Source organism: Heteronotia binoei, chromosome 21 (assembly GCF_032191835.1).
Source record: "Heteronotia binoei isolate CCM8104 ecotype False Entrance Well chromosome 21, APGP_CSIRO_Hbin_v1, whole genome shotgun sequence".
NCBI lineage: Eukaryota > Metazoa > Chordata > Lepidosauria > Squamata > Gekkonidae > Heteronotia > Heteronotia binoei.
The window spans coordinates 39,087,314-39,112,526 of NC_083243.1; the positions used below are offsets into that span (position 1 = coordinate 39,087,314).

At 42.5% G+C, this 25,213-nt stretch overlaps 1 protein-coding gene across 1 annotated transcript in view; it reads left to right on the plus strand.

Moving 5' to 3' along the window:
- LOC132589566 (cation channel sperm-associated auxiliary subunit beta-like) overlaps nt 1–25,213 on the plus strand; it is a 44,608-nt gene that overhangs the window by 7,385 nt on the left and 12,010 nt on the right. The window contains exons 3-4 of the mRNA XM_060262331.1: nt 10,516–10,634; nt 24,658–24,690. Of these exons, the coding sequence (XP_060118314.1) occupies nt 10,516–10,634; nt 24,658–24,690 (152 nt within the window). The remainder of the gene's footprint in view (nt 1–10,515; nt 10,635–24,657; nt 24,691–25,213) is intronic.

The window sequence follows — 25,213 nt, forward strand, 5'->3', positions numbered from 1 at the left end:
AAAAAAAAATCCCAGATAGGCACTGTTAAATCTAATCTTTTTTTAAAAACCCTTTTCAGAATAAGCTAAAATAATTTCCTTTTAATTCTCCTTCCCCTTTATCCCAATGTGCCCCTTCCTTTTAACACACCTACACTTGTGGGATGGGGGAGAGCAAGAGAGTAAGAGCAAGTCTCAAAGAAAAGAGCAGAGCATGGCTGATTTCAATGTAAAGTGTGCTTGGCAGAAGAATCCATCCACCCATTCTCCCTTCCTCTGAAGAAGAAGAATGTAAACTTATACCTGAAATGAAACATTGGTGTTTTTAAAGGAGCCATGGGAGACTTGTTTGTTTTTGATCTGATGCAGGAGCAAAGGCTTTTGCTTTCCTTCCCCCTTCCTTCCTCCCAAAGGAGGCAAGCTCAGCCAATGGAGAGAAGAGAGGTGTGGCTTGGTTCTTTCCTCCAGGAAGCAGGAACTGGGCAAAAGCTACCTGCAATGTGATGGCAGCAGTGGCCCCATAGAAGTAAGAGGGAGGCTGTTGCTTGGGAGATGGATGGGAACCTCCAGGGGCCTGATATGGTCTGTGGACCACATGTTTGACACTCCTGCAAGTCTAAAGGACCTTCTTGTTCTCAGCTTAATCAAACTTTAAATGCTGTGAAAGGAAGGTGCAAAGAAAACTGCATTCTGGCGCAACACACATCTGTGAATTGTTCTGTTTGCAAAGCAAAAATCCCACCCACAGACAAACATAGCCTTTGTCTTTGATTTTTAGGGGAGGAGCCTAAAGTGGACTCCTGGCAGCATTGCCTTAAGTTTACAAAACAAGCTAGATGTAATTGTGATAACAGACTAAAGACTGTTGAGGAAGAAAGATCTTGGATCAAATGGCTGCATCCTCGCCCATGGACCTGAAGATGCCTGCACTGACATCAGAGTCCACAGCCTCGAAAGCCAGTTTGGTGTAGTGGTTAAGTATGCAGACTCTTATCTGGGAGAACTGGGTTTGATTCCCCACTTCTCCATTTGCACCTGCTGGGATGGCCTTGGGTTAGCCATAGCTCTGGCAGAGGTTGTCCTTGAAAGGGCAGCTGCTGTGAGAGTCCTTTCAGCCTCACCCACCTCACAGGGTGTCTGTTGTGTGGGAGGAAGATAAAGGAGACTGTGAGCCACTCTGAGACTCTGAGATTTGGAGGGGTGGGCAGGTTATAAATCCAATATCATCTTTTTCTTCCCGAAAGCGAGCTATCTAAGACCAAATAAATCCCTGTCTAATCAGCAGAAACAGAGCTCTTCCACAAAGAGAGCCAGTGTGGTGCCAATGTGGTGTAATGGTTAAGAGTGGCACACTCTAATCTGGAGAACCAGATTTGATTCCCCACTCCTCCACATGAAGCCTGTGCTGGGTGTCGGTGATATTGGGCCAGCCACAGTTGTTCTCAGAACTCTCTCAGCCCCACCTACCTCACAAGGTGCCTGATGTGGGGAGAAGAAGGGAAGGAGACCGTAAGCCACTTGGAGTAGAGAAAGGCAGGGTATAAAAACCAACAGTGCTGCTAGTGTGGAACTTAAATCAAAGGCTACTAAATATCATACTTCAGAGGAGTTAGCAAGAGACCAAAAAAAGAGGAAAGAACTGATTGAAACATATGGAGTCGCCTGCATCCACCAACACTTCAGAGGCAATTCAAAAATCTGCTGATATGGGGCACAGAGGTCATCAGAGGTCCAGTCAATTGCTGGAGAAGATCAATGGCAGCATCCCTTTCAGGGGGCAGATTAAAGATACATCAGTAGGCACTTTACGTAAACTGGGACGCAAAGCATCAGTTGCAAGGGGAGGAGAAAGATGACTCACAGTGGTGATGGTGGAAAGAGCTGTCAAGTTGCAGCCAATTTATGGTGGCCCTGTAAGGTTTTCAAGGCAAGTGACGTTCAAAGGTAGTTTACCATGTCCTGCCCCTGCATAGGGACCTTCGACTTCCTCGCTGGTCTCCCATCCAAAGAATAGCCCAGTATCAAAGAAGTAATTAATACTGAGGCATGCGGCAAGGCAGCAGTTGTGCCTCTTCTTGGTATTGTGAGTATTTCCTGCATTGTGCTGGGGGTTGGACTAGATAACCCTAGAGGTGCCTTCCAACTCTATGATTCTACTCTCCAGTGAGGGTCTGAGATCTGCAGTCATCATGGCTTTGACATGATGCAGAGAGATATGTGGAAGAGCTTATAAATCTAGAAGCCCTCTCTGTCATAGTTGCCATGCTTAGGTTCAACTACCTAAGCAAAATTTACCTCATTCTACACAACACAGAACAAATAGACTATGTACATAAACAAAGAAGCCCTGGAGCTTTAATATTCAAATGTATACCATCCTGAGTCTCTGCTGTTTCACTATTATTCTCAAATGGAGAGCAAGAGTTTGAGCTGGAGTCAGCAAAATGTTCAAGGCACATAATGCAGCTGAATCTGGTTTGTGTGTGCTGCTGAGAAATAAGGTTTTGCAAAACTAATATGAGTCCCTTATTGTAAGGAACGCCATTCTCAGCAGGATATTTATTCTTTATTTATTTATTCTATGATTTGTATCCCGCCCTTCCCATAAAAATGGCTCAGGGATAGAGTAGATACAGGATGCTAATCTAGTCTAGACCACTAGACTATGGTGCCAAGATGGAAAATGGATGGAGGTAGGGAGGGAAGGAAGGAAGGAAATCAGAGCTGTCCTCTGTTTTCTGAACAAAAGCCTCCCTTACTATGTGTACTGAACAAATCACAAAAATGGCTGATGCACTGGGATTAGGAATGAAACAATCAGCACCACCAGTTCCAGATCCAGTATTAGGATAACTGGACTACATTGGTGAGGCCCCAGTAACTTTGCCGATGTTGCCATTGTTACTCCAGGTGACAAAGAGTGCACGGGGTTGAAGCATTCAAATTAACAAAATGTATAGTCACAAAGAGTCGGACTCGACTGTGCAACTAAACAACAACAACAAATAAAATGGCAGTAGTGACACAGCATATATTCACAAGAAGTTAATTGTAATCTGTCCGAACCTGGCTGGCTGGCTACTAGTTCACGTGACTGCCCAAACTTTGCTTCGGCGCCTAAAGACAACACTGCATCTGCTGGATTGGTTGGGGTTGAAAGTGAATGCAAAGAAATTGCATTCTGGCCTCATTTAATGCCTGCAATTCATAGGAGCAGAGTTAAATTCTGTTGCAGGCTGGGCAGTCCTGCCATGGGAAAGAGCAGAGGGTATCCGATCCCTCATGAGGCAGGTTCTTGCTCAGCTGGAGCAAAAGGCAATTACAGTTCAGAGATTATTAGGACTCATGGCTTCTACCATGGCTAACACAATAGTAGAGAGTCCAGTAGCACATTTAACAAATTTTGTTGTAGCATAAGTTTTTGAGAAACACATTACATGGGACTGCATAAGCTTTCAAGGCAGGGATTTTTTGCCGAAAAAGGCCCAGCAGGAACTCATTTGCATATTAGGCCACACCCTTTGATGCAAAGCCAGCTGGAACCGCGTTCCTGTGCGTTCCTGCTTTTTAAAAAAGCCCTTATTCAAGGTAACACATTATGCGAGACTGGAGATGAGACTCTTGCAAATGGGGTTTTAGAAGGTGTTCAGCCCACAAAGTAAGAAGCAGTCAGCTGCTCTGTATTGCACTGTTACTGTGACAGTCTCTTGTTTTGCGGCTCCATCGAGACAAGTTGCTAAGAAGCACTAGACTCATGAAGACATCACTTCAGATCACATTGACAACAGTTACGTTACTTTGGAGCTGGGGAGCATGCTGCCATGGATATTCAGTAAGCCAGGTTTAGGTTCACAGAGAGGATGCACTGCGCATCACCATATTGTAGCTTCTTGCTATACTCAGCCAATTAGTCTTTTTCTTCCATCCTCTAGGACATGTCGGTTCTGCTGGTGATGGACATCTCTTCAGTGTTTTGCAAAAACAAGCAGAGAGATACTTGTTTCACTACCCTGTGCACTCTAGCATGCCTCTTTGGGAACAGCATATGTAGAACAATGTTCATGGCTCAGCAGTGCAGGTCCCAGGGAACCAGAGCATATCAGCAGATGCATTAAGCAGGCAGGAGAACATCGCCCACAAATGATCCATGGACAACAGGGTCTTGGCAAAACTATTTGCTAGATGCAGAATGACAACAGTGGATATGTTTGTTTTGCTGATGAATGCCCTGTGTATTATACAAGAGGGGGAAGCAGGGAGGGATTCAAGAGGAGACACATTCAAAGTAAGCTGACAGGAGAACTGTTTTATATGTTCCCACCTCCACCCATGATGAAGGGTGGACAGAGCCAATTGCATCGTAATTGCACCATTCTGCAGGGCCAGATCGGGGGGGGGGGCAGAGGGGGGTGCTTGTCCCAAGTGCTGACGGAGGGGGGGGGCACCAAATTGGGTATGGAGTCCATTGTATTACTATGTCTTTTTTCTCATCCATTGAGGAAATGGTTTTTTAAAAGTTTAGTTAGAATTTCTCCCAACTCCAAGTTTTATTTCCACTTGCAATTTATTAATTTATACTTCAAATTATGGATCACCCATCCCCTGAATACACATGGCCTGGGCGATGTACAGCAGAACTCAAAAGACATCAAGCATAACAATGATTAAAATTAATAAATAAGTTATTCAGTACATTCTTAATATAATCTCCAAATGGCATCACTAATTTGAGTTTAAGATGATGATGATATTGGATTTATATCTCACCCTCCATTCCGAATCTCAGAGCACCTCATATTCTCCTTTGTCCTCCTTCCCCACAACGGGTGCCCTGTGAGGTGGGTGGGATTGAGAGAGCTCTCCCAGTAGCTGCCCTTTCAAAGACAACCTTTGTGAGAGAGCTATGGCTGACCCAAGGCTGTTCCAACAGCTCCAAGTGGAGGACTGGGGAATCAAACCTGGTTCTCCCAAATAAGAGTCTGCACACTTAACCACTACACCAAACTGGCTCTCCCTAATTTTACATTCTAATTGTGAACAAAACATCATGCAATCACATTCGTTTTCTGTGCCATAACAAAACATTGTCCAATAATTACCAGCCTTTGCAGTGGTAGTTAGTGTTACCAGTTTGAGCCTTTGGCTACTTGTATTGTAAAAGTGCTATCTCTAAAAGTGTTATTTTTAGTTGGAAAAACTTCAGCAAGAAGGGCAGGAGAGCTGATGCTCCTTACATAGTTTTCCATGCACATAAAGTGATTTTGAGACCAGACCTATCATTTTTGACAAAAGCAGTTTTGCAGTTTTACATGTTGCAGGATATAGTACTTCCACCTCCTCCCTCCCCACAAAAAACCCCCAACAACAAATGTACAGCAAGCACTTCACATTTCAGATGTTAAAGGAGTTCTGACTTTTTATATTGCTAGACCCCTATCTTTCTATAGAGATCCACATTTTTTGTCTGCTTTGGGGTTGTAGAAAGGATTTAAAGATTTCGTACCAGCCTGTTGATCTACCCCACATATGTGATACTGGGAGACCATGAAGAGGAAAAACAGGTCGCTTACCCATAACTGTTCTTTGAGTGGTCATCTGTGCCATTACCAGGGCTTTTTTTCTGGTGGAATGCAGCAGAATGGAATTCTGGGACCTTTTTTGTGGAAACAAAATTATCCCAAAAAATTTAAAAGTTCATGAGGGCAGGGCTTTTTTATAGCAGGAGTTTCTTTGCACATTAGGTCACAAACCCCTGATGTAGCCAATCCCCCAAGAGCTTACATGGCTCTTAGTACAGGACCTACTGTAAGCTCCAGGAGGATTGGCTATATCAGGGGAGTGTGGCCTAATATGCAAAGGAGTTCCTGCCACAAAAAAAGCCCTGCATGAGGGGTACCTGGGTGTTTCATTTCCCTTTTGAGAGTTCGGGCACCTCTTGCTCCAGAAAAAAAGCTCTGGCAGTCCCACAACCCACCCAGCCTTCCCCATAACAGGTGTGTGTAATTTATCCAGCCAGCTACAGTGTTGGGAAGCACTGATAGGTGAACATGGCTCTGTCCAGAATGGACATTTGTGATGAGTGACCATTGTGGGTGGGGAGGCTCATGCTCAAAGGTTTATTTAGCTCTTATAGGTTCAAGGGCTCAACACTAGAGATCCCATATGTGATATCCTATATGTGTGACTGCACAGAGGGCCAGTATAAGTTACAGGTAAGCAACCTGTTTTTTCTGTGCAGCACACTGCGGGGCTGGTTCCTAGTTCTGACTTTCTCCACTTGATGTGCAAATACGTTACCATATAGCCAAAGGATTGTGTGAAAAGTACAGTACCAGTAATGAGTCCCTGCAGACTGGCTGCTGTGTCCATGATTCAGGGCTGTGTTTATTCCTTCAGGGCCATGAACACACCACATTATCGCCAAAGAGCCGTATATATGCTTCCACAGTGGCATGGAAGCATTCAACATATGAACCAGCCCTGTGAATTCCAGTCACAAAGATACAGAAATATAGCTAAAGAGTTAATTTCATGAGTTCCTGGCTCCAGCCTTGCCTTTCCGTATCTGCCCTCAAACTAAGGTGTAGTCCCAGGTATCTTAAATCAGATTTTGCTGCATTTACAGCCAAAAAAGTTAGAGGGGGATTACTTAATACTGGAGGAAGTGCTTTTTCTCCAACCTTAATTCTGCACGGACTCCTTTCTGTTCAAAATGGTCAGAGACTTAAAAAGCATATCATCATGGACCAGTAGCAGAGGGGACAGTAGGGTCAGGGTATGCACACCTCACAATGTATATGTCCCCAATATTCTATGGTTCCCTGGAGGCAATGAGAATGCTTAATCCTATTAGGAAATTTTGATTTCCACCCCCTCTTTAGTTTACAAGGCAATTGTGTTTTGCTTACCTTTCAAATATAGGAATAGTAGGAGTAATTAAATGCTAGGAACCTAGCTATATGCTGTGATTCTATTTTCTAACTATTTATTTTATTCATAGGAATATATTTAGGAATGACTATTAGTGGATTTACAACTCGGGATACACCATGGAATAATATGACAGATGCTATTTGTTCTATCCTTGACTATGGTAATTCCTTCTAATTCTCAATATATTTTTATAATATTTCTTCATATATATATATATATATATATATATATATATATATATATATATATATATATATATATATATATATATATATATATATAGTCTGTCCTATTCTATGGACATAGGGCATGTAACAGTTTTGTGGTTATATTAAAATACACAGTTCCTTGGCCCAAATATTTTAAATATAAATTAGGCAGAGGGAAATGTAGGGGAAGAAGGAACAGCCAGAATTCCTTTCCCAAATTCATGTCTCCAAGTGTTATTGCTAGCATTGTGACATTGCATTCTTCTGACTTCAGGCTCTTTTCTTCTTGTGCTGAGATTTTTCTATTTAGATCTTCTGTAGGGTATGTGTGCCTTTCAGGAGTATGCTGCCCATGATGCTGTGGGGGATGCAAAAAAAAAAAAAAGGCGAGGACAAGAAACTGAGGGCTAGAAGGGCAAGAACAAAGAAATAATTAAATAACCTGCTTGTTTTATATCTTCCCTAAAGTCTGGCTTTTCCAAAGTTCATACCACATAACATGGCCTCAAAATCTAGGCCCAAGTTGCAGCGATGAGCAGGGCCTGCCCTTAGGTGATTGCCTTGGGTGCTGGCCTTCTGGGGGTGCTGAATTGGGCGCCTCCAAGTGACTTGGTGAGAGTAACAGTGCAGGGCCAGCTCACCCACTAGGCAAATTAGACATTTGCTTAGGGCACTGGCAGGGTGGGGGCACCAAATTCGACCTTCCCCCCCTAAGCAAATCCCTCCTTGGCCTGCTCCCCAGCCTCCTCCTCCCCACCAGGTCCATGGCATCCTCCCCTCTGCCGGGCCTCCTCCCTTCCCCACCAGGTCCAAAAAATGATCCAGGAAGGAAGGGGGGAGGAGGCAGTGGCAGTGGCTGATCTTTCAGCGGCTCACTCGTCCTTCCCGCTGCTGCTGGCCTGCCCCCTCAACCCCGCACTGATTGTCATGAGTGCACCAGAGGGCCAGCATAGGAGCTTCAAGCCTCTGGAGCTTTTTTACCTGCCAATCAGCTGATTGATGGGAGGACCTTTAAAGAGCCTGGGAAGTGCAGGGCTCCACTGCCTTTTGCTGGGCATTTTTGGACCTGGTGGCGAAGGGAGGGAGGAAGAGGTGTGGCAGTAGGGTTGCCAAGTCCAATTCAAGAAATATCTGGGGACTTTGGGGGTGGAGCCAGGAGACATTCGGGGTGGAGCCACGATCAAGGCTGTGACAAGCATAATTGAACTCCAAAGGGAGTTCTGGCCATCACATTTAAAGGGACGGCACACTTTTTCAATGCCTTCCTTCCATAGGAATTAATGAAGGATAGGGGCACCTTCTTTGGGGGCTCATAGAATTGGGCCTCCTGGTCCAATCTTTTTGAAACTTGGGAGATATTTTGGGGAGAGGCACTAGATGCTATACTGAAAATTTGATGCCTCTACCTCAAAAAACAGCCCCCCCCCCAGAGCCCCAGATACCTGCAGATCAATTCTCCATGATTTTCTATCGGAATAAATCTCCATAGGGAATAATAGAGTTCCCAGCAGACATTTCCCTCCCCTTCCCCCGCTTTCTGACGACCCTGAAGCAGGGGGAGGGCCTCCAAACTGGGGGATCCCCTGCCCCCACCTGGGGATTGGCAACCCTATGTGGCAGAGGGAGGTGGCAGGACACAGTGCCACGGAGGGGGAGGGGGGGTGCGAGCATCAATGCAGGGGGGCACCAGGAGTTAGCCCTGCCTAGGGTACCAGACAGTCTAGGTCCAGCCCTGGCCCTGAGTGAGTAAAGCAGCATCCAGGAAGGTTAGTTATGGGACATACATTTATTGCTGTCCCTATGGATCTGGTGACTGCTGTGCTTGCTGATGTCAGCATCATTATCCCCTACTAGCATGTGCTTACATTGTGTTATAATAGAATTAGAAACTTATTTTTTAAAAAATCAAAGCTGAAAAATCCAGAGAGGACCAGAAGGTGTCATTGCGGGAATACATACACATCTGAGTCCCATAGCATAAGCCTTGCCTCAAATGCATATCTAGTATAAGGAATAACCAGCCAATTTGTGCATCTTGTCCATCAAGTTTGAAGAATAGATAGATTAGGGCTAAAATAAAGGAAGGAATCACATTTAATATTCAGATCTATAACTTGGCATGTCTGTACAAAGTAATGAAAGAAGACACGAACAGAATAATTGTAATGATAATTCATTATTCAACATCTACATGTGCCCCCTCGTCCAGATTGCCCAGAGGTGTGGGCTGGATTTTCACCAGTATGCAGATGACACCCAGCTCTATCTGTTGATGGGCAGCCAGTCTGACTCCTCCCTGGAAGATCTGTCCGCAGCACTGCAAGCTGTGGCAGGGTGGCACAGGCTGAGTAGAATGAATTTAATCCAACGAAGATGGAGGTCCTGTATCTGAGTCACCATGGTTTGGGACCAGAGGTCCATTTACCGATCTTCTATGGAGCACAGCTCATGCTGGTGCCCAAGGTTAAAAGCTTAGGGGTGCTCTTGGATCCCTCTTTAGCAATGGAGGCCCAAGTAGCTGCCACTGCCAAGTCAGCCTTTTACCATCTGCAGATGGCAAGGCAGTTGGTCCCCTTTCTCGAATGCGACAACTTGGCAACAGTGATCCATGCCATGGTCACCTCGAGGCTGGATTACTGTAATGCCCTCTACATGGGGCTGCCCTTGTCCCAAATCCAGTGACTTCAGCTAGTGCAAAATGCTGCAGCCAGGCTGTTAATGGGAGTTCCTCTACGAGAACACATTCATCCTATGCTGAAAGCGCTGCACTGGCTACCAATAGTGTACCGGATTCGCTTCAAGGTCCTTTAAAGCCGTATATGGCCAGGGTCCTGCATACCTTAGGGACCGCCTTTCCCTGCACATGCTCCAGTGAGCACTTTGGTCCAGGTCTAAAAACCTGTTGACATTTCCCAGCATCAGAGAAGTGAGGCTCAAATCAATGAGAGCTAGGGCCTTTTCCGTTGCTGCCCCTAGCTGGTGGGATGAGTTGCCGGAGGAGGTCAGGGCCCTGTGAGAGCGTCTACAGTTCCGCAGGGCCTGCAAAATGGCACTCTTCCGCTGTGCATTTTCATGATAACAACATCTACATCAATGGGATCGGCCCATAAAAACATTACCAACGGTCTACCTCATCATGCTATGGTGATCCTAGGACCTCTTAGAATGGCTAACCACCATTAGAACTTGATCGCTGTCTGAAACCATGATACTAGCACATATAGATGTTTTAGAAATTGTTTTTATGTTTATGTTTTTATTGTTGTTTTATTTTATTTGGTCACACTACTCTGATTGTGTGATCTTTAATTTGTGAGCCTCCCTGAGCCTGCCTTCATCGGGAAGGGTGGGATATAAATCAAATAAATAAATAATGCCTTTTCTCTCTTCTAAGACTGCAGTGATCTTGCACTTTTGGATGTCATGTTAACCAACACTCGTTTAGTCTTACTTACTACTCTGGGACTATTTATCAGTGAAGATTTGCGTTATGGAAGCTTATATATGTTAAAAGTACGTAAGTATGCTTTGACTGGTACATATCTGATCTCTGTAGTCTGGAGATATGTTATTCTGGGGGATTCCCAGGTCCCAACTAGAGGCTGGCCATCCCTATCTTAGACTCCCCACTCACTTAGGATTGCCAGGTCTGACTCTGGAAATATCTGGGGAATTTGGGGGTGGAATCAGGAGCAGGGTTGTGACAAGCACAATTGAACTCTGAAGGGAGTTCTGGCCATCACATTTAAAGAGACCAAGTTCCTTTTAAATGCCTTCCTTCCATTGGAAATAATGGAGGACGGGGGCACCCTCTTTGGGAGCTCATAGAATTGGGCCCCCTAGTTCAATCTTTTTTTAAAAAAAAATTGGGGGGGGGGGGTTGAGGAGAGGTACCAGATGCTATACTGAAAATCTGGTGACTCTACTTCAAAAAAATCAGCTCTCCCAGAGTCACTGATGCCCACAGATAGATTCTTCATTATACCCTATGGGGACCAGTCTCCATAGGGTATAATGGAGTGCCTATTCAACGTTTCCCCCCCCCCATGCTTTCTGATAACCCCTAAAGAGGGGGAAAGGCCTCCAAACCAGCAGATTCCTTGCCCCAAACTGGGGATTGGTAACCCTACTTTCCTCTGCTGATTGTTGGCTGTTAGTTTCTGTTCAAGAGGAGACCGGGAAATGCCCTGCTGTTCCAATAAAACTAATCCTTTTGGCATGGTGTGCTTGTGGAATTTACAGTAAAAAATGCTGCAGGGTTCTTATGTCAATTGGGAACATGATCTGCCAGGCAAGGCAGACATCTTTCATTTGGGGGAGTACAAGGTGGTGGTGCTGAGAGCACAAGCTCTTTGGGGTATAGGGCTGCCAGATCCAATTCAAGAAATGTTTGGGGATTAGTTGTAGATTTTTCAGGCTGTGTGGCCATGATCTTGGCATTGTGAGACCTGTCATTTCACCAGCAACTGTGACTGGCATCCTCAGAGGTGTAACCCAGAAAACTGGAGTTCTCTCTGGGTCAAATTGAGAAGAAGTTGGTAGGTAGGTAATTTATATCTACTCAGGCAGGTGGGGTAAGGCTGAGTCATTATCTTGTGGGAGCTTCCTGGGCTGTGACATGCATTAATGGAGGAGCTTACCTGAGGGGGTTCTTTCGTATATGGATTGGATATTGAAATTTTAATTTTATCTGTAGTGCTGTTGTAAGTTATAGGGCATTTTGTGTTTTTTTTAATAATAATAAATTTATTTTATTTTCAGGACTGGAAGCCATGCCCTATTCATTTTTAAACTTCCTTCCTTCCTGTTGAGATTGTGTTTATGTTTATGGATTTCAATGGTTTCTCTGTGTAATCTAACATGGTAATTGAATGTGTTGTCCAGCATTACAGTGTCTTGGAATAAGATACTGTGTCCTGTTTGAGTTAAGCTATGTTCAGCCACTGCTGATTTTTCAGGCTGGTCAAGTCTGCAGTGTCTTTCATGTTTTTATTCTTGTCTGGATGCTACGTTGTGTGGTCCCGATGTATACTTGTCCACAACTGCAGAATATGCGATATACTTCTGCAGAATGAGGGGGTCTCATCTGTCTTTTGCTGATCATAGCATCTGTGCATTTTTCTGGTGGGTCTGAACACTGTTTGTGGGTTATATTTTTTCATAAGTTTTCCCATCTGATCAGTGATTTCCTTGATATATGGCAAAAAACACCTTTTTTAGGAGGGCTACACCTTTCTCCCCATGCCATAAGCCTGATTTAAATTACTTCCTTCCCAAAACACTTGGGTCACTGTGTAAATTATTTAAATATATGCTCAGCAAACAATTCCAAAGTGTGGTCCCTAATTTTTATAGCACTATATAATTATTATATTATATGTCAAGACAGTGTGCATTTGCAATAAAAAAGGCCAACGCCATGCTGGGAATTATTAGGAAGGGAATTGAAAACAAATCAGCCAGTATCATAATGCCCCTGTATAAATCGATGGTGCGGTCTCATTTGGAGTACTGTGTGCAGTTCTGGTCGCCGCACCTCAAAAAGGATATTATAGCATTGGAAAAAGTCCAGAGAAGGGCAACTAGAATGATTAAAGGGCTGGAGCACTTTCCCTATGAAGAAAGGTTGAAACGCTTGGGACTCTTTAGCTTGGAGAAACGTCGACTGCGGGGTGACATGATAGAGGTTTACAAGATAATGCATGGGATGGAGAAAGTAGAGAAAGAAGTACTTTTCTCCCTTTCTCACAATACAAGAACTGGTGGGCATTTGATGAAATTGCTGAGCAGAAAGGTTAAAACGGATAAAAGGATGTACTTCTTCACCCAAAGGGTGATTAACATGTGGAATTCACTGCCACAGGAGGTGGTGGCGGCCACAAGTATAGCCACCTTCAAGAGGGGTTTAGATAAAAATATGGAGCACAGGTCCATCAGTGGCTATTAGCCACAGTGTATGTGTGTATATAAAATTTTTTGCCACTGTGTGACACAGAGTGTTGGACTTGATGGGCCATTGGCCTGATCCAACATGGCTTCTCTTATGTTCTTATGTCTAAACCACAACTCAGTTAGTTTGTATAGAGGCACAACAATTTCAAATGCAATTACAACTAACTCAGTTGTAGTTTAGATATGTGATACAGTGCTAAAAAAAATTAGAGACCACACTTTGGAATCATTTACATGATGTTCCAAAGTGCTTTGATAGCCTCCCAGGTGGGGTCTGGAGATCTTCCACTTTTACAACTGATCTCCAGCTGGCAGAGATCAGCTCCCTTGGATAAAATGGTAAATATCAACAGGTTCCAATGTAAATGAATAATAAGTGAAAAAACACCAGAATAACAACAACACTTTTACACAGTGTGTATATGCAACCTATGTTTATCAAAATGCATAGCAGTAGTCATCATTAGTAATTTATAAACCACTCCTGATACTAAATTCACAAATGCTCATAATACAAATGCAGCTGTATTAGTTCTTTTCACTCCCCCATACTGTCTGCTGTTTGAAGATAATAAGATACAGTTCCTCAGAGGCAGTTGCCTTCCTGCTGTACTCCCTTAAGTTCAGCATCTTGGGTGGAGTTCTCAAATCTCCAGCACAGCTTGTCTCCAAGAGAGTAAGGGACCGCAGCCCGGGATTCCTTAGCCTTTTTCTCTCAGTGTTTTATCCTGGAGGCTCAGTACAACATTCAACAACTTGATCAATGCATGCTAATTGCTCTTTCTGTTTCCGGCTCTCGGAATTGATATTTATAAGTTAATCAGATAGCTTAAAATTAGAGTGCACTTTGGAGACACAATGAGAACTACTAGTAAGTTTGTAAATAAATCTTAATTTGTACCAAATGTTGTAGATCCATCCATAGTTATGTTTGAAAGATTGTTACTCCAGGAGATAGAGAAAATGGAAAAAGAGCACAAATGGCATCATAATAATCTTAAGAGAGAGAAGTATTAGCACAGGATCAATCCATCATTATAAAATCTATAGACAAAGGTGGAGCAACTGTTATTCTAAATACTCAGGATTATATGGCAATGGTCCATAAATTACTGCAAAACCAGGTGTATCATAAGCATATTGAGTTTGATCGCACAGAACGGATTAAAAGACTAATTAGGATAGTAGTCACGGAAACCAATAACCTTGGGCACTTGAATGATGCCGCCACAAAATTTCTCATTAAGGAGTATGTTAGAGCACCAATGTTTTACGTGCTGCCTAAAATACATAAAAAGGATCGCCACCACCTGGGAGAACCATTGTAAACTCCCCTTTTGAGCCTATAGCTCAGTTCATTGATTCATTTCTACAGCCTTTTGTAGTTAAAACAGATACTTATCTGAAAGATGCTAATCATTTCATTTCTTTGATAGAAGGTATGAGGGTAACAGAGAATGTAGTCTTAATGGCAATATATGTTGTAGCCCTTTACACTAATATACCATTGCAGGAGGCAAGGAGGGTGATAGAAGATGTCTTAGATCAGAGAGCAGAAAAATGACCTTATGTATTATTGGAACTGTTGGACCTTTTGTTTGAAAAAAATTAATTTAGATTTGGGGAAGATTTTTATTTACAGTTGTCAGGTGTAGTTATGGGAAGCCCGGTGGCTCTCAATGTAGCGAATTTGTATATGGATTTTTTTGAAAAAAAGTTGATTATGGATGCATATAACAATCCTTACTTGTAAAAAATTACATTGTTTAAAAGATATATTGATGATTTGTTAATTTTATATGAAGATCATGGAACTGCAGATGAATTCTTAAGCTGGTTGAATGGGCTTCATGATAACATCAAGTTTGAAGGAAAGTGGGATGCAAAGAGGATTCATTATTTAGATACAACAGCAGAGAAGGATGAGGAAAATAATCTTTTTGTTAAAACATATAGTAAGCCAACAGACAGAAAAAGATATCTACATTTTCATTCCTATCACCCTAAGCATATAAGAACAAATTTATCCTTTGGCCAATTTCTAAGAATAAGAAGAAATTCCACCAAACAAGAGGATTACTATCGAGAAGCAGAAAAATTAACAAGACAGTTTGTATCCAGGCAGTATCCAACTGAGGTAGTTAGGAAGGCTAGGGACAGAGCAGATAGTAGGGATAGAAAAGAACTATTGGTAGATAAGGTTATGGAACCAAAAGAGAGAATAGCATGCGGATTTTTAAATTCTACATTGGCATACAACAGGGGTGGCCAAAGGTAGCTCTCCAGATGTTTTTTGCCTACAACTCCCATCAGCCCCAGCCATTGGCCATGCTGGCTGGGGCTGATGGGAGTTGTAGGCAAAAACATCTGGAGAGCTACCGTTGGCCATCCCTGGCATACAGAAGTAGTAGGATGATTAAGAACTTATGGCATATTGTGGCACATCTCCTCGGGTGTGGCAATACACCTAAAATAGGTTACAGGAACCCTAGTAGCCTTAGAAACAGACTAGTCACAGCTGAGTTTAAGCAAGAACAGAGAGTTGTAGACAAGGTAACAGGAACTTTTCCTTGTGGAAACTGTTCTGTGTGCAGTATGGTGTTGGCAATCAAAGAATTTATGAACCATCTAAGTGGGGAAAGGATTAAATAGCGTTGCTTTGCAAATTGTAACTCAAAACAACTAATTTATGTGGCTATGTGCACAAATTGTAAATTGTTATACAAAGGAAAAACAACCAGAGCATTTAAAGTTAGAATTTTGGAGCACAAGGCATGCTTGGAGAGGGGGGTGCCAGAGACGCCGATGTACCAGCATATGAGGGAAAGTGGGTATCAACCTAAAAACCTAATATTTTTCATTCTATATAGATATAAAACCAAACCATTCACCAGTGAAGACACTGAAAAGGTCCTTCTTCAACAAGAATGTTACTGGATAGATAGGTTCCAGACACTTGCACCAAAGGGCATGAATTTGAGTATGGATTTGTCAGCATCTCTGTGAAATGTGGGGAAACAGTGTGAAGCCTAGATGGTGTTGTACCTTTAAGAATCAGAATGCCTTTTGCTTATCAGTGAGACAAGGGCAGTGAAATGGCGAGAGCCGGAAACAGGAAAGAGCAATTAACATGGGTTGATCCAAGTTGTTGAAACTTGTACTGAGGCTCCAGGATAAAACACTGAGAGAAAAAGGCTGACGAAGGTCTGAAACTGTGAAGAATCCCAGGCTGAAGTCTCTTACTCTCTCAGAGACAAGCTGTACTAGAGATTTGAGAATTCCACCCAAGTTGCTGAACATAAGCGAGAACAGCAGGAAGACAATTCCCTCTGAGGAACTGTACGTTATTATCTTCAAACAGCAGACAGTGTGGGGGAATGAAAAGAACTCTTTTTCCAGCTGCATTTGTATTAAGAGCATTCGTGAATTTAGTATCAGGAGTGGTTTATAAATTACTAATGATGACTACTGCTATGTATGTATTTTGATAAACGTAGGTTGCATATACACTATATTGTGTAAAAGTGTTTTTGTTATTCCCTTTGATAAAATGGCTGCTTTGAAGGGTGGACTCTGGAATTATACCCTGTTGAGGCCCCTCCCCTCCCCTAACCCCTCAGTTTCCCAGATCTACCCACAAACTCTCCAGGTATTTTCCAGCACATACCAGTTAACCCTACTGGTGAAAGGTGGAAAAGGCTAGTTCCACTGTGAGTGCTATCACAACTGAAAATACATAGGAGCACAGGGTACTAGACTTATTACATGTTTTTTCCTACAACGAGGCAAACAGCATACTCTGGGAAGGAAGTAATTTAAATCAGGCATATGGCATGGGGAGAAAGGTGTAGCCCTCTTTTGTCCTAAAACCATGACCTAAATTGCCCCCTCCCCCAGCAGTCTCTCCTGCTTCACAAAAGATCTGGTCACTGGTCTTGTGTAGTCTCAGCCAGGGCTTTTTTAAAAAGAGAGAAAATGAAGGAAGTGCTCCTCATTAAATTTTAAACATTTTTGAGAGTTTTGTTTCCAAAAAGAGGTTCCAGAACTCTGTTCCGCCACGTTCCCCCAGAAAATAAGCCCTGGACTCAGCTAATTTCAGCCTCAGATTTTTTTTTAATTATTATTTTTTTAGAGTTAAGAAAACTACTCACTTTATTTTAGTGTGTAGGCTGCAGGTAAAGGCCAGTAAAATGGCAGCAGGTGGAGTCTCAGGGGAAACAGATCTGTTGTTTTTTTGGAGCACACTATACATTACAGCACAGCTGCATGTCATGAAGCTCTGACCAAGCCATCTCCATCCAGGGATCACTCTGCACAGGAAGAGTGATTGGGAAAAGGACTGATTTTCCTGCCAGCCACTTTTTAATTGAATCCATCATCTGCTTTTGCTCCACTCAGCGGAGCTTTATCCCTTTGTTTTAATGGGTCACTGGTAGGCCTTTAAGCAGCTGTGCTTTGCAAAGGTGAAGGGGCAGTCAGGGCTTTACTATAATGTTGCCCCACACACTTGAAGCAAAGGCAGCTCTTGCTTCTATCAGTTTGTAGTGTAAATGTAAAACAACCAATTTTGCACTAGAGCTTTAATCCTGGTTTAACTCTGTCCCCAAACTGACTTTCTACACTAAAACCCTAGAATCATAGAGTCATAAAGTTGGTTTCTATGATTCTAGTGTAGAAAGTCAGTTTGGGGATAGAGTTAAACCAGGATTAAAGCTCTAGTGCAAATTTGGTCAGTATGTTGTCAAAGGCTTTCACATCCAGAGTTCATTAGTTGTTGTAGATCAGGGGTCCCCAACCCGCAGGCTGTGGACAGGTGCCGGTCTGTAGCCTGTTAGCAACCGGGCTGTGAGTTGTATAATTATTTCATTATATATTACAATGTAGTAATAATACTAATAAGACATTGCATTTATATCCTGCCCTCCACTCCAAATCTCAGAGTGACTCACAATCTCCTTCATCTTCCTCCCCCACAACAGACACTCTGTGAGGTGGGTGGGTCTGAGAGAGCTCTCCTCAGAAGCTGCCCTTTCAAGGACAGTTCTGCAAGAGCTATGGCTGACCCAAGGTCATTCCAGCAGCTGCAAGTGGAGGAGTGGGAAATCAAACCCTGTTCTCCCAGATAAGAGTCCGCACACTTCACCACACCAAAATAAAGTGCACAATTGTATCATCCCTAAACCATCCCATCCCCCAGTCCATGGAAAAATTGTCTTCCACAAAACTGGTCCCTGGTGCCAAAAAAGTTGGGGACTGCTGTTGTAGATTTTCCAGGCTGTGTGGCCTTGGTCTTGGCATTGTGAGCCCTGACATTTCACCAACAACTGTGACTGGCATTCTCAGTATAACCCAGAAAACTGGAGTTCTCACACAATGCCAAGACCACAGCCATACAGCCTGCGAAATCTGCAACAACTAAATAAGTGTTTCCCAACTTTTTCAACATTGTGGTACCCTTGACCTCACTCTTCATATCTCACAGTACCCTTGAAGGAAACACCTATTTTTAAGAAATTGATTTACTTTCTAGTTACGTGAGAGACATAATAGTTTATTGCAGTTAAGTTTCCGTTTACTCATTAATTAATGATGTGAAAATGAATGTAATTTAAACTAATTAAATTAAGACAGAATAGTGTGATATTTTAAAATTCTTCAAAGCTTCTTAAAATTCTTAAATTCTTAAAATTCTTTAAAATTCTTCAAAGCACACATCAGATGCAAGTCCCAACAGTAATGTTAAGAAACTGTTCTGAATGCAATTTATAAATGTCCACCAAACTGCAACACAACAATTTTCAGTGTCAGAACTGATGATAGCCTGGAATGTTCAACTTGTGAATGTAAGCTTTTGTATGTAAAAGCACACTTCATCAGATAACGGTATGGGTTCATTCAAATATGACTGGCAGCAGAAGAAAGCACATTTTTAACTGAATGCTTCTTCTAGCCAGTGTGGTCTTTACAATCAAAGTTCCAATGTGAATTCTTAAAATCAATATGAGTAACATGTAGGAAAAAACAGGATAACAGCGCAATCCTAAATGAAGTTTCATCTTTCTAAATTCATCAATCTCAGTGTGCTTAGGGTGTGACTCTGCTTAACACAGTATGGTTAGCCCTTGATTGAGTGCACTACAACTTTGCAGCCATTCATCCAAGAGTACAATATATCCTTCAAAACCTCACTGGTTGAATTATCATTATCACACAAAAAATGTGTAAACAAACATTTAGTGCACAATTTATAATGAGTCCATACAGCAAAATAATAGAACAAACACACACACAACGCTCCCCCAGACTGTTTTCTAAAGTCATGTCTCACAGGCATCGCCTTCAGCCACTTCTCGCAGTTCAGAATCTGGGTGGAGACAGGGGGGTCATTCTGCACAACTTCTCACCAAGAGATCAAAAAATCGTATTTCCTGGATTTCCTACAGTTTCATTGGTTTTACCCTTCGTCAGTCTTCTCTCAATGCTATTTTAACTGGAGCTGTTTTAAAAGTAATCATAAATATCTTGACACTAACCACCACCATCTCCTCCCACTCATACAGTAATGCACTTACCCACAGTACAATGAATTCAATCACGGATCAACGTGTACATGCTCAAGTCTCTGCTACCGGCTCTCAGCCAACTCTCTCCACTGCTTATATCTCTTAAGCTTTTTAAAGAGACATACCACAATAGTTGATAAGGAATTCAATATATTCATTTAACAATACACATATATAATCACTATAAAATATAGAGTTCATTTATCTAAAGAGACCTATTATCTGCATACCTAAAAATGCAGAGAAATCAATACTACAATTAATTCCTTTAAGTGCTACCGTTTGAAGTTTATAAACCCAATAACTTTCTTGTTGCAATAAATTTTTTCCACATTTGCTTTCTCATAAGGTTTGGGTTTATATTTGTACAATGCAAAAAATCTCAAATCCCTAACCTGATGGCCACTCCCCTTAATATGCTGGTACATTGGTGCCTCAGGCACCTCCCTCTCAAGACGAGCTTTATGCTCTAAAATCCGGACCTTGGAGGCCTTCATTGTTTTTCCTACGTATCAGATCTCACATTTGCATATTGTTACATTAATCAGCTGTTTTGAGTTGCAGTTGGAAAAATGTTTTAATCTAATTTTTTCTCCATTTGCGGGGTTACTAAACTCCTTGACAGTCAGCATCATACAACACACTGCACAATTATCACAAAGGTGATTTCCTATTACTTTTTCCTCTGTCTCTTGTTGATCTTTAAAATCTGCTCTCACTAATCTATTCCTTAAACTCTCAAGTTTTCTGTAGCTTATTCTAGAAGGAAATCTGCACCCTGGTAAGTGCTCCACTATGTGCCATAAGTTTTTAATAGATTTACCACTTATATGCTATTGTTGAATTCATAAATCCACAGGTCAAACCTTCCTCTCTCTCTCACCATATCCTTCAGTAGTTCTTTCCTATCTCTACTATCTGCCCTGCTTGTTGGTCTCAAAGTAATCCATATACAGGTTGGCCACCGACAGCACCACCAGGCTGCCCATCGCTACCCCCGTTAACTGTAAATAAAAATCTTCACCAAACCTGAAATAATTCTTTTCAAATATTAAATCAAGTAATTCCAACAGTACATAAATAGGTGGCTGCCTTACTGTTCTTCGTTCTCAACCACCAGCCTTGCTTCCTGTAACGGTATGTTTGTGTAGAGGGCTGATACATCTACAGACATTAGCACAACATTTTCAGGTACTGTTATGCCTTTTACTAATGCAATAAACTGTTTAGCATCTCTAAGGCAAGTGCTACTAGAGGTTGTAAAAAGGAATCAACATACTGCGCCACTGGCTCCAATGGAGAATTGCAGACACAATTGGTCTACCAGGTGGAGGTTGACCCATTTTATGGATTTTGGGTAGTGCGTAAAAAAGTGGTACCCTAACATACTCTTTAATAAGAAATTTCATAATAGAATCATCTAAAAATCCTAAGTTGTTTGCTTCAGTGACTGCAATTCTAATAAGCCTTTGTATCTGCTCTGTGGGTCTGATAATATTTTTTTTTAGTGCCTGGGGTTCTGTAGTAGCCTATTTACCATCAACTCATAGTCTTCTGTGTTAAGAACAACCGTAGCCCCTCCCTTATCCACAGGTTTAATTACTATGGAGTAATCTTGTGCCAGCGTTCTTACAGCTTGACTTTCTTCAAAGCTAAGGTTGTAATGCGCTTTCTTTTGTTGCTTCTCTATTGCCTCTATTTTTTCAGTAAAAGTTTCTTTTAGAGAGTGAAGAGTCTGGAGAAGAAGGTTCAGGTCAGAGAACATCAAAATGGTCTTTTTTAGGAAAGGGCGGTATAATCAAATGCCAGACTACTCGAGAGATACTGCAGCCAGGACACAGCGCGAGACATCACTGATTGTTAACTTGTCCTCTAGGCAGCTTACCGAAATAGAATAAGGAGTTTTGAACCTTGGCTTAAATTTCATCCCTACACCAAGATATGACCAATTTAGAACAATAATGGATGTATACAAATTAATTGAGAAATAAAAAAGACTCCTTTAGGAATTAGAAGGCAGGCCTTATAACCAAGGATGAATATAAACAAATCACCAGTGCTTGTAGAGAAAAAGTTAGGAAAGCTAAAGCTCAGTATGAGCTTAGGCTGGCCGAAGATGCTAAAAACAACAAAAAAGGGTTCTTTTCTTATGTTCAGAGTATGAAAAAGAGCAAGGATATGGTAGGCCCATTGCAAGGGCAAGAAAGTGAAATTGTAACAGGTAATGAAGAGAGGGCGGAACTGCTCAATTCCTACTTTTCCTCAGTCTTCTCTTTTGAGGGAAATGGTGCTCAAAAACAGAACATATAAGGAGGGTATGAAGTTCCAATCTAGGATCAGCATAGGGGTAGTAGATAAACACCTAGTTTCTTGAAATGAAACTAAGTCCTCAGGGCCAGATGAATTGTATAGAAGTATAGTGTCCAGATGATGTGATGTGATGGTATCGCTTTACTCTGCTCTGGTAAGACCTCACCTGCAGTATTGTGTTCAGTTTTGGGCACCACATTTTAAGAAGGATATAGACAAGATGGAACGGGTCCAGAGGAGGGCGATGAAGATGGTGAGGGGTCTGGAGACCAAGTCCTATGAGGAAAGGTTGAAGAAGCTGGGGATGTTTAGCCTGGAGAAGAGGTGGCTGAGAGGTGATATGATCACCATCTTCAAGTACTTGAAGGGCTGTCATATAGAGGATGGTGTGGAATTGTTTTCTGTGGCCCCAGAAGGTAGGACCAGAACCAATGAAAATGAAATCAAAAGAGTTTCCAGCTCAACATTAGGAAGAACTTCCTGACTGCTAGAGTGATTCTTCAGTGGAACAGGCTTCCTCAGGAGGAGATGGGCTCTCCTTCCTTGGAGGTTTTTAAACAGAGGCTAGGTGGCCATCTGACAGCAATGAAGATCCTGTGAATTTAGGGGGAAGTGTTTGTGAGTTTCCTGCATTGTGCAGGGGTTGGACTAGATGACCCTAGAGGTCCCTTCCAACTCTATGATTCTAATGAGGCAATTGAAGTTACGGGCGTATTTTGGAGATACAACACAGAGTCCAAATAGGTTTGTTAATAAATCCACCTTTGTTCCTAACATTACAGAGCCATCAATCATAGTATTTGAGAAACTTGTACTGCAAAAAATAGAGGCAATAGAGAAGCAACAAAAGAAAGCGCATTGCAACCTTAGCTTTGAAGAAAGTCAAGCTGTAAGAACGCTGGCACAAGATTACTCCATAGTAATTAAACCTGCGGATAAGGGAGGGGCTACGGTTGTTCTTAAAATGCAGTTAAAACAGCATTGAGAGAAGACTGATTAAGGGTAAAGCCAATGAAACCATAGGAAATCCAGGAAATCCAGTCTTTTAATCTCTTGGTGAGAAGTTGTGCAGAACGACACCCCTGTCTCCACCCAGATTTTGAACTGCGAGAAGCTGCTGAAGGCAGTGCCTCTGAGACGTGACTTTAGAAAACAGTCTGGGGGAGCGTCGTGTGGGTGTTTGTTCTATTATTTTGCTGTATGGACTCATTATAAATTGTGCTTTGCGCACTAAATGTTTGTTTACACACTTTTTGTGTGAGAGCGATAATTCAACTGGGGAGGTTTTGAAGGATATATTGTGCTTAATACACCAATACCTGTACTATTGTATTAATCCAAGAGTGGCTACTCCAAAATAAGCCTAATTAGAAAACATTTCTAAATACTCTGTGCTATTTTTCACATCATTAAAAGTAAACAGGAGCTGAGGAGGTGACCTGCCTGGGAAAGTTGTGCTGCAACTTAGTGCAACTCGTGGGAGGATCTCTCCCCACATCTGTGAGGGTGGGGGTCCATTTCGCACCAGTTCAGCACCCACCATTTTAGGTGCCTCAGAGAAGAGGGGCAGAGCTCTTTCCGTCACCACCGAGGTTGCCCACATGGCACCAGCTCTCTGCCTCACCTCCCCATCCCCTTGACCCATTTATCTCCAGTAGTCCCAACTCTATGTACTTGCCTTGCCTCACTGCCTCCTGCTCTCTCTGTACAAGTGGAATCATGCACCGCAGCCTCAAGAGCCCCGGCCCCCAAGGCCCGCCCAGCCAACCTTCCCCAGCATGCTCTCCTTGTGGCACGGCATATTGCTGAACTTGCTGCTTACCAGTCTGCTGTCAACTCAATACTAGGGCCAGCTGTGGCACTCAGTCATCAGTCCGAGTGATGGAGGAGGAGAAAAGCAGCTGGGTGATCTGCCTGTGGGCTCAGCGAAAAAAGGACAGAGGTATTGGACTTCGGCAGCAGTAGCAGCAGGGGACACATGCTGCTCTGCTCGATGCCTGCTGCTGATCAGCACAGCATGCGCAAAAAAGAGGATACCAAGGAAGTGGGGCCAGGCAGAGCCTCCTCGTGCGGGCATACAGCAGTGCTGCCAGCCTTGTGTGCATGTGTTTTTTGGAGTCGCCCTGCACCTGGCCAGTCTGGTTGGAGGGAGATGGCAGGGGGTTTGAATGGCGTTGCAGTCCATCTACATCTCGTGGTACCCCTAGGAAGTCTTCAGGGTACCCTGAACTAAATGTAAAACCTTCCTTGGTCAAATACTCATTTGCATTACAGATATCTCTCTTTCCTTCCCTGAATTTACATGCAACATATGGTAACATAGGCTGCGACCACACACACTAAATAATGCACTTTCAATCCACTTTCCAACTGGATTTTACTGTGTGAACTGGCAAAATCCAGTAGGAAAGTGGATTGAAAGTGCATTATTTAGTGTGTGTGGTCGCAACCATAAAGGGTGAAAGAGAAGCTCAAGAGCACTTTAAACCTCATATGAAAAAGTTCCTAATGGTAGCTTCCCTGAGGTTTGAGGCAAGTTTCTGATTTTACACCTTGATCCCAAGCACTGTGGTGTTTTATTGGTGAAAGCCAGCTTTTTCAATTGCAGCCAGAAACGTAGTGGCAACAGTTTTTATAACTGCCAAGACATATTTTAGCTGCCCAGTTCCAGTCAGTAATGTATATAATTTTACTATTCTGTTTTCTTCTAGTTCAGCAAACCAAACTTCTGTGGATTTGAAAGGGTGAGAAATTACTAAATGTCACTTACAAGTATTCCTAATGGCAAATTGCATTCTGCAGAAGATGGGAGAAATGTAATAATCTGAACTGTTTATAAGCCGATATATTTTTCTCCAAGCATTTATTTTGGTACACCTTATTTCTAAGTAAGTGTACTCATCATTACAGCCAAAAATGAACAAATATAGCTTCATCCCACAACTTTTGATGTCTAAATGCCACTGCATTTCAATCTTCATAGGTTAACACTTATTTCTTGATTAATTTTTCTCCCACCAGTGAGATCCCACTGGTCCTACCAGTCCAAAGAGGTGGCTGGATCATTTTCTCCTGGCATTCATTGTGTCCTTTGCTTGTCATCCCCCCCCCCCTTTTTTAACCATCTTTCTGCTCTCTCACACCTAGGCAGCATATCCTTCATCCCTTATGGTAGTGTCATGGTGATGACCTCTCAGGATAAGCAAACACCACTACTAATATCTTTGCCACCAGAACCAACACTCTTCTCTTTGGTGATCCTGTTGG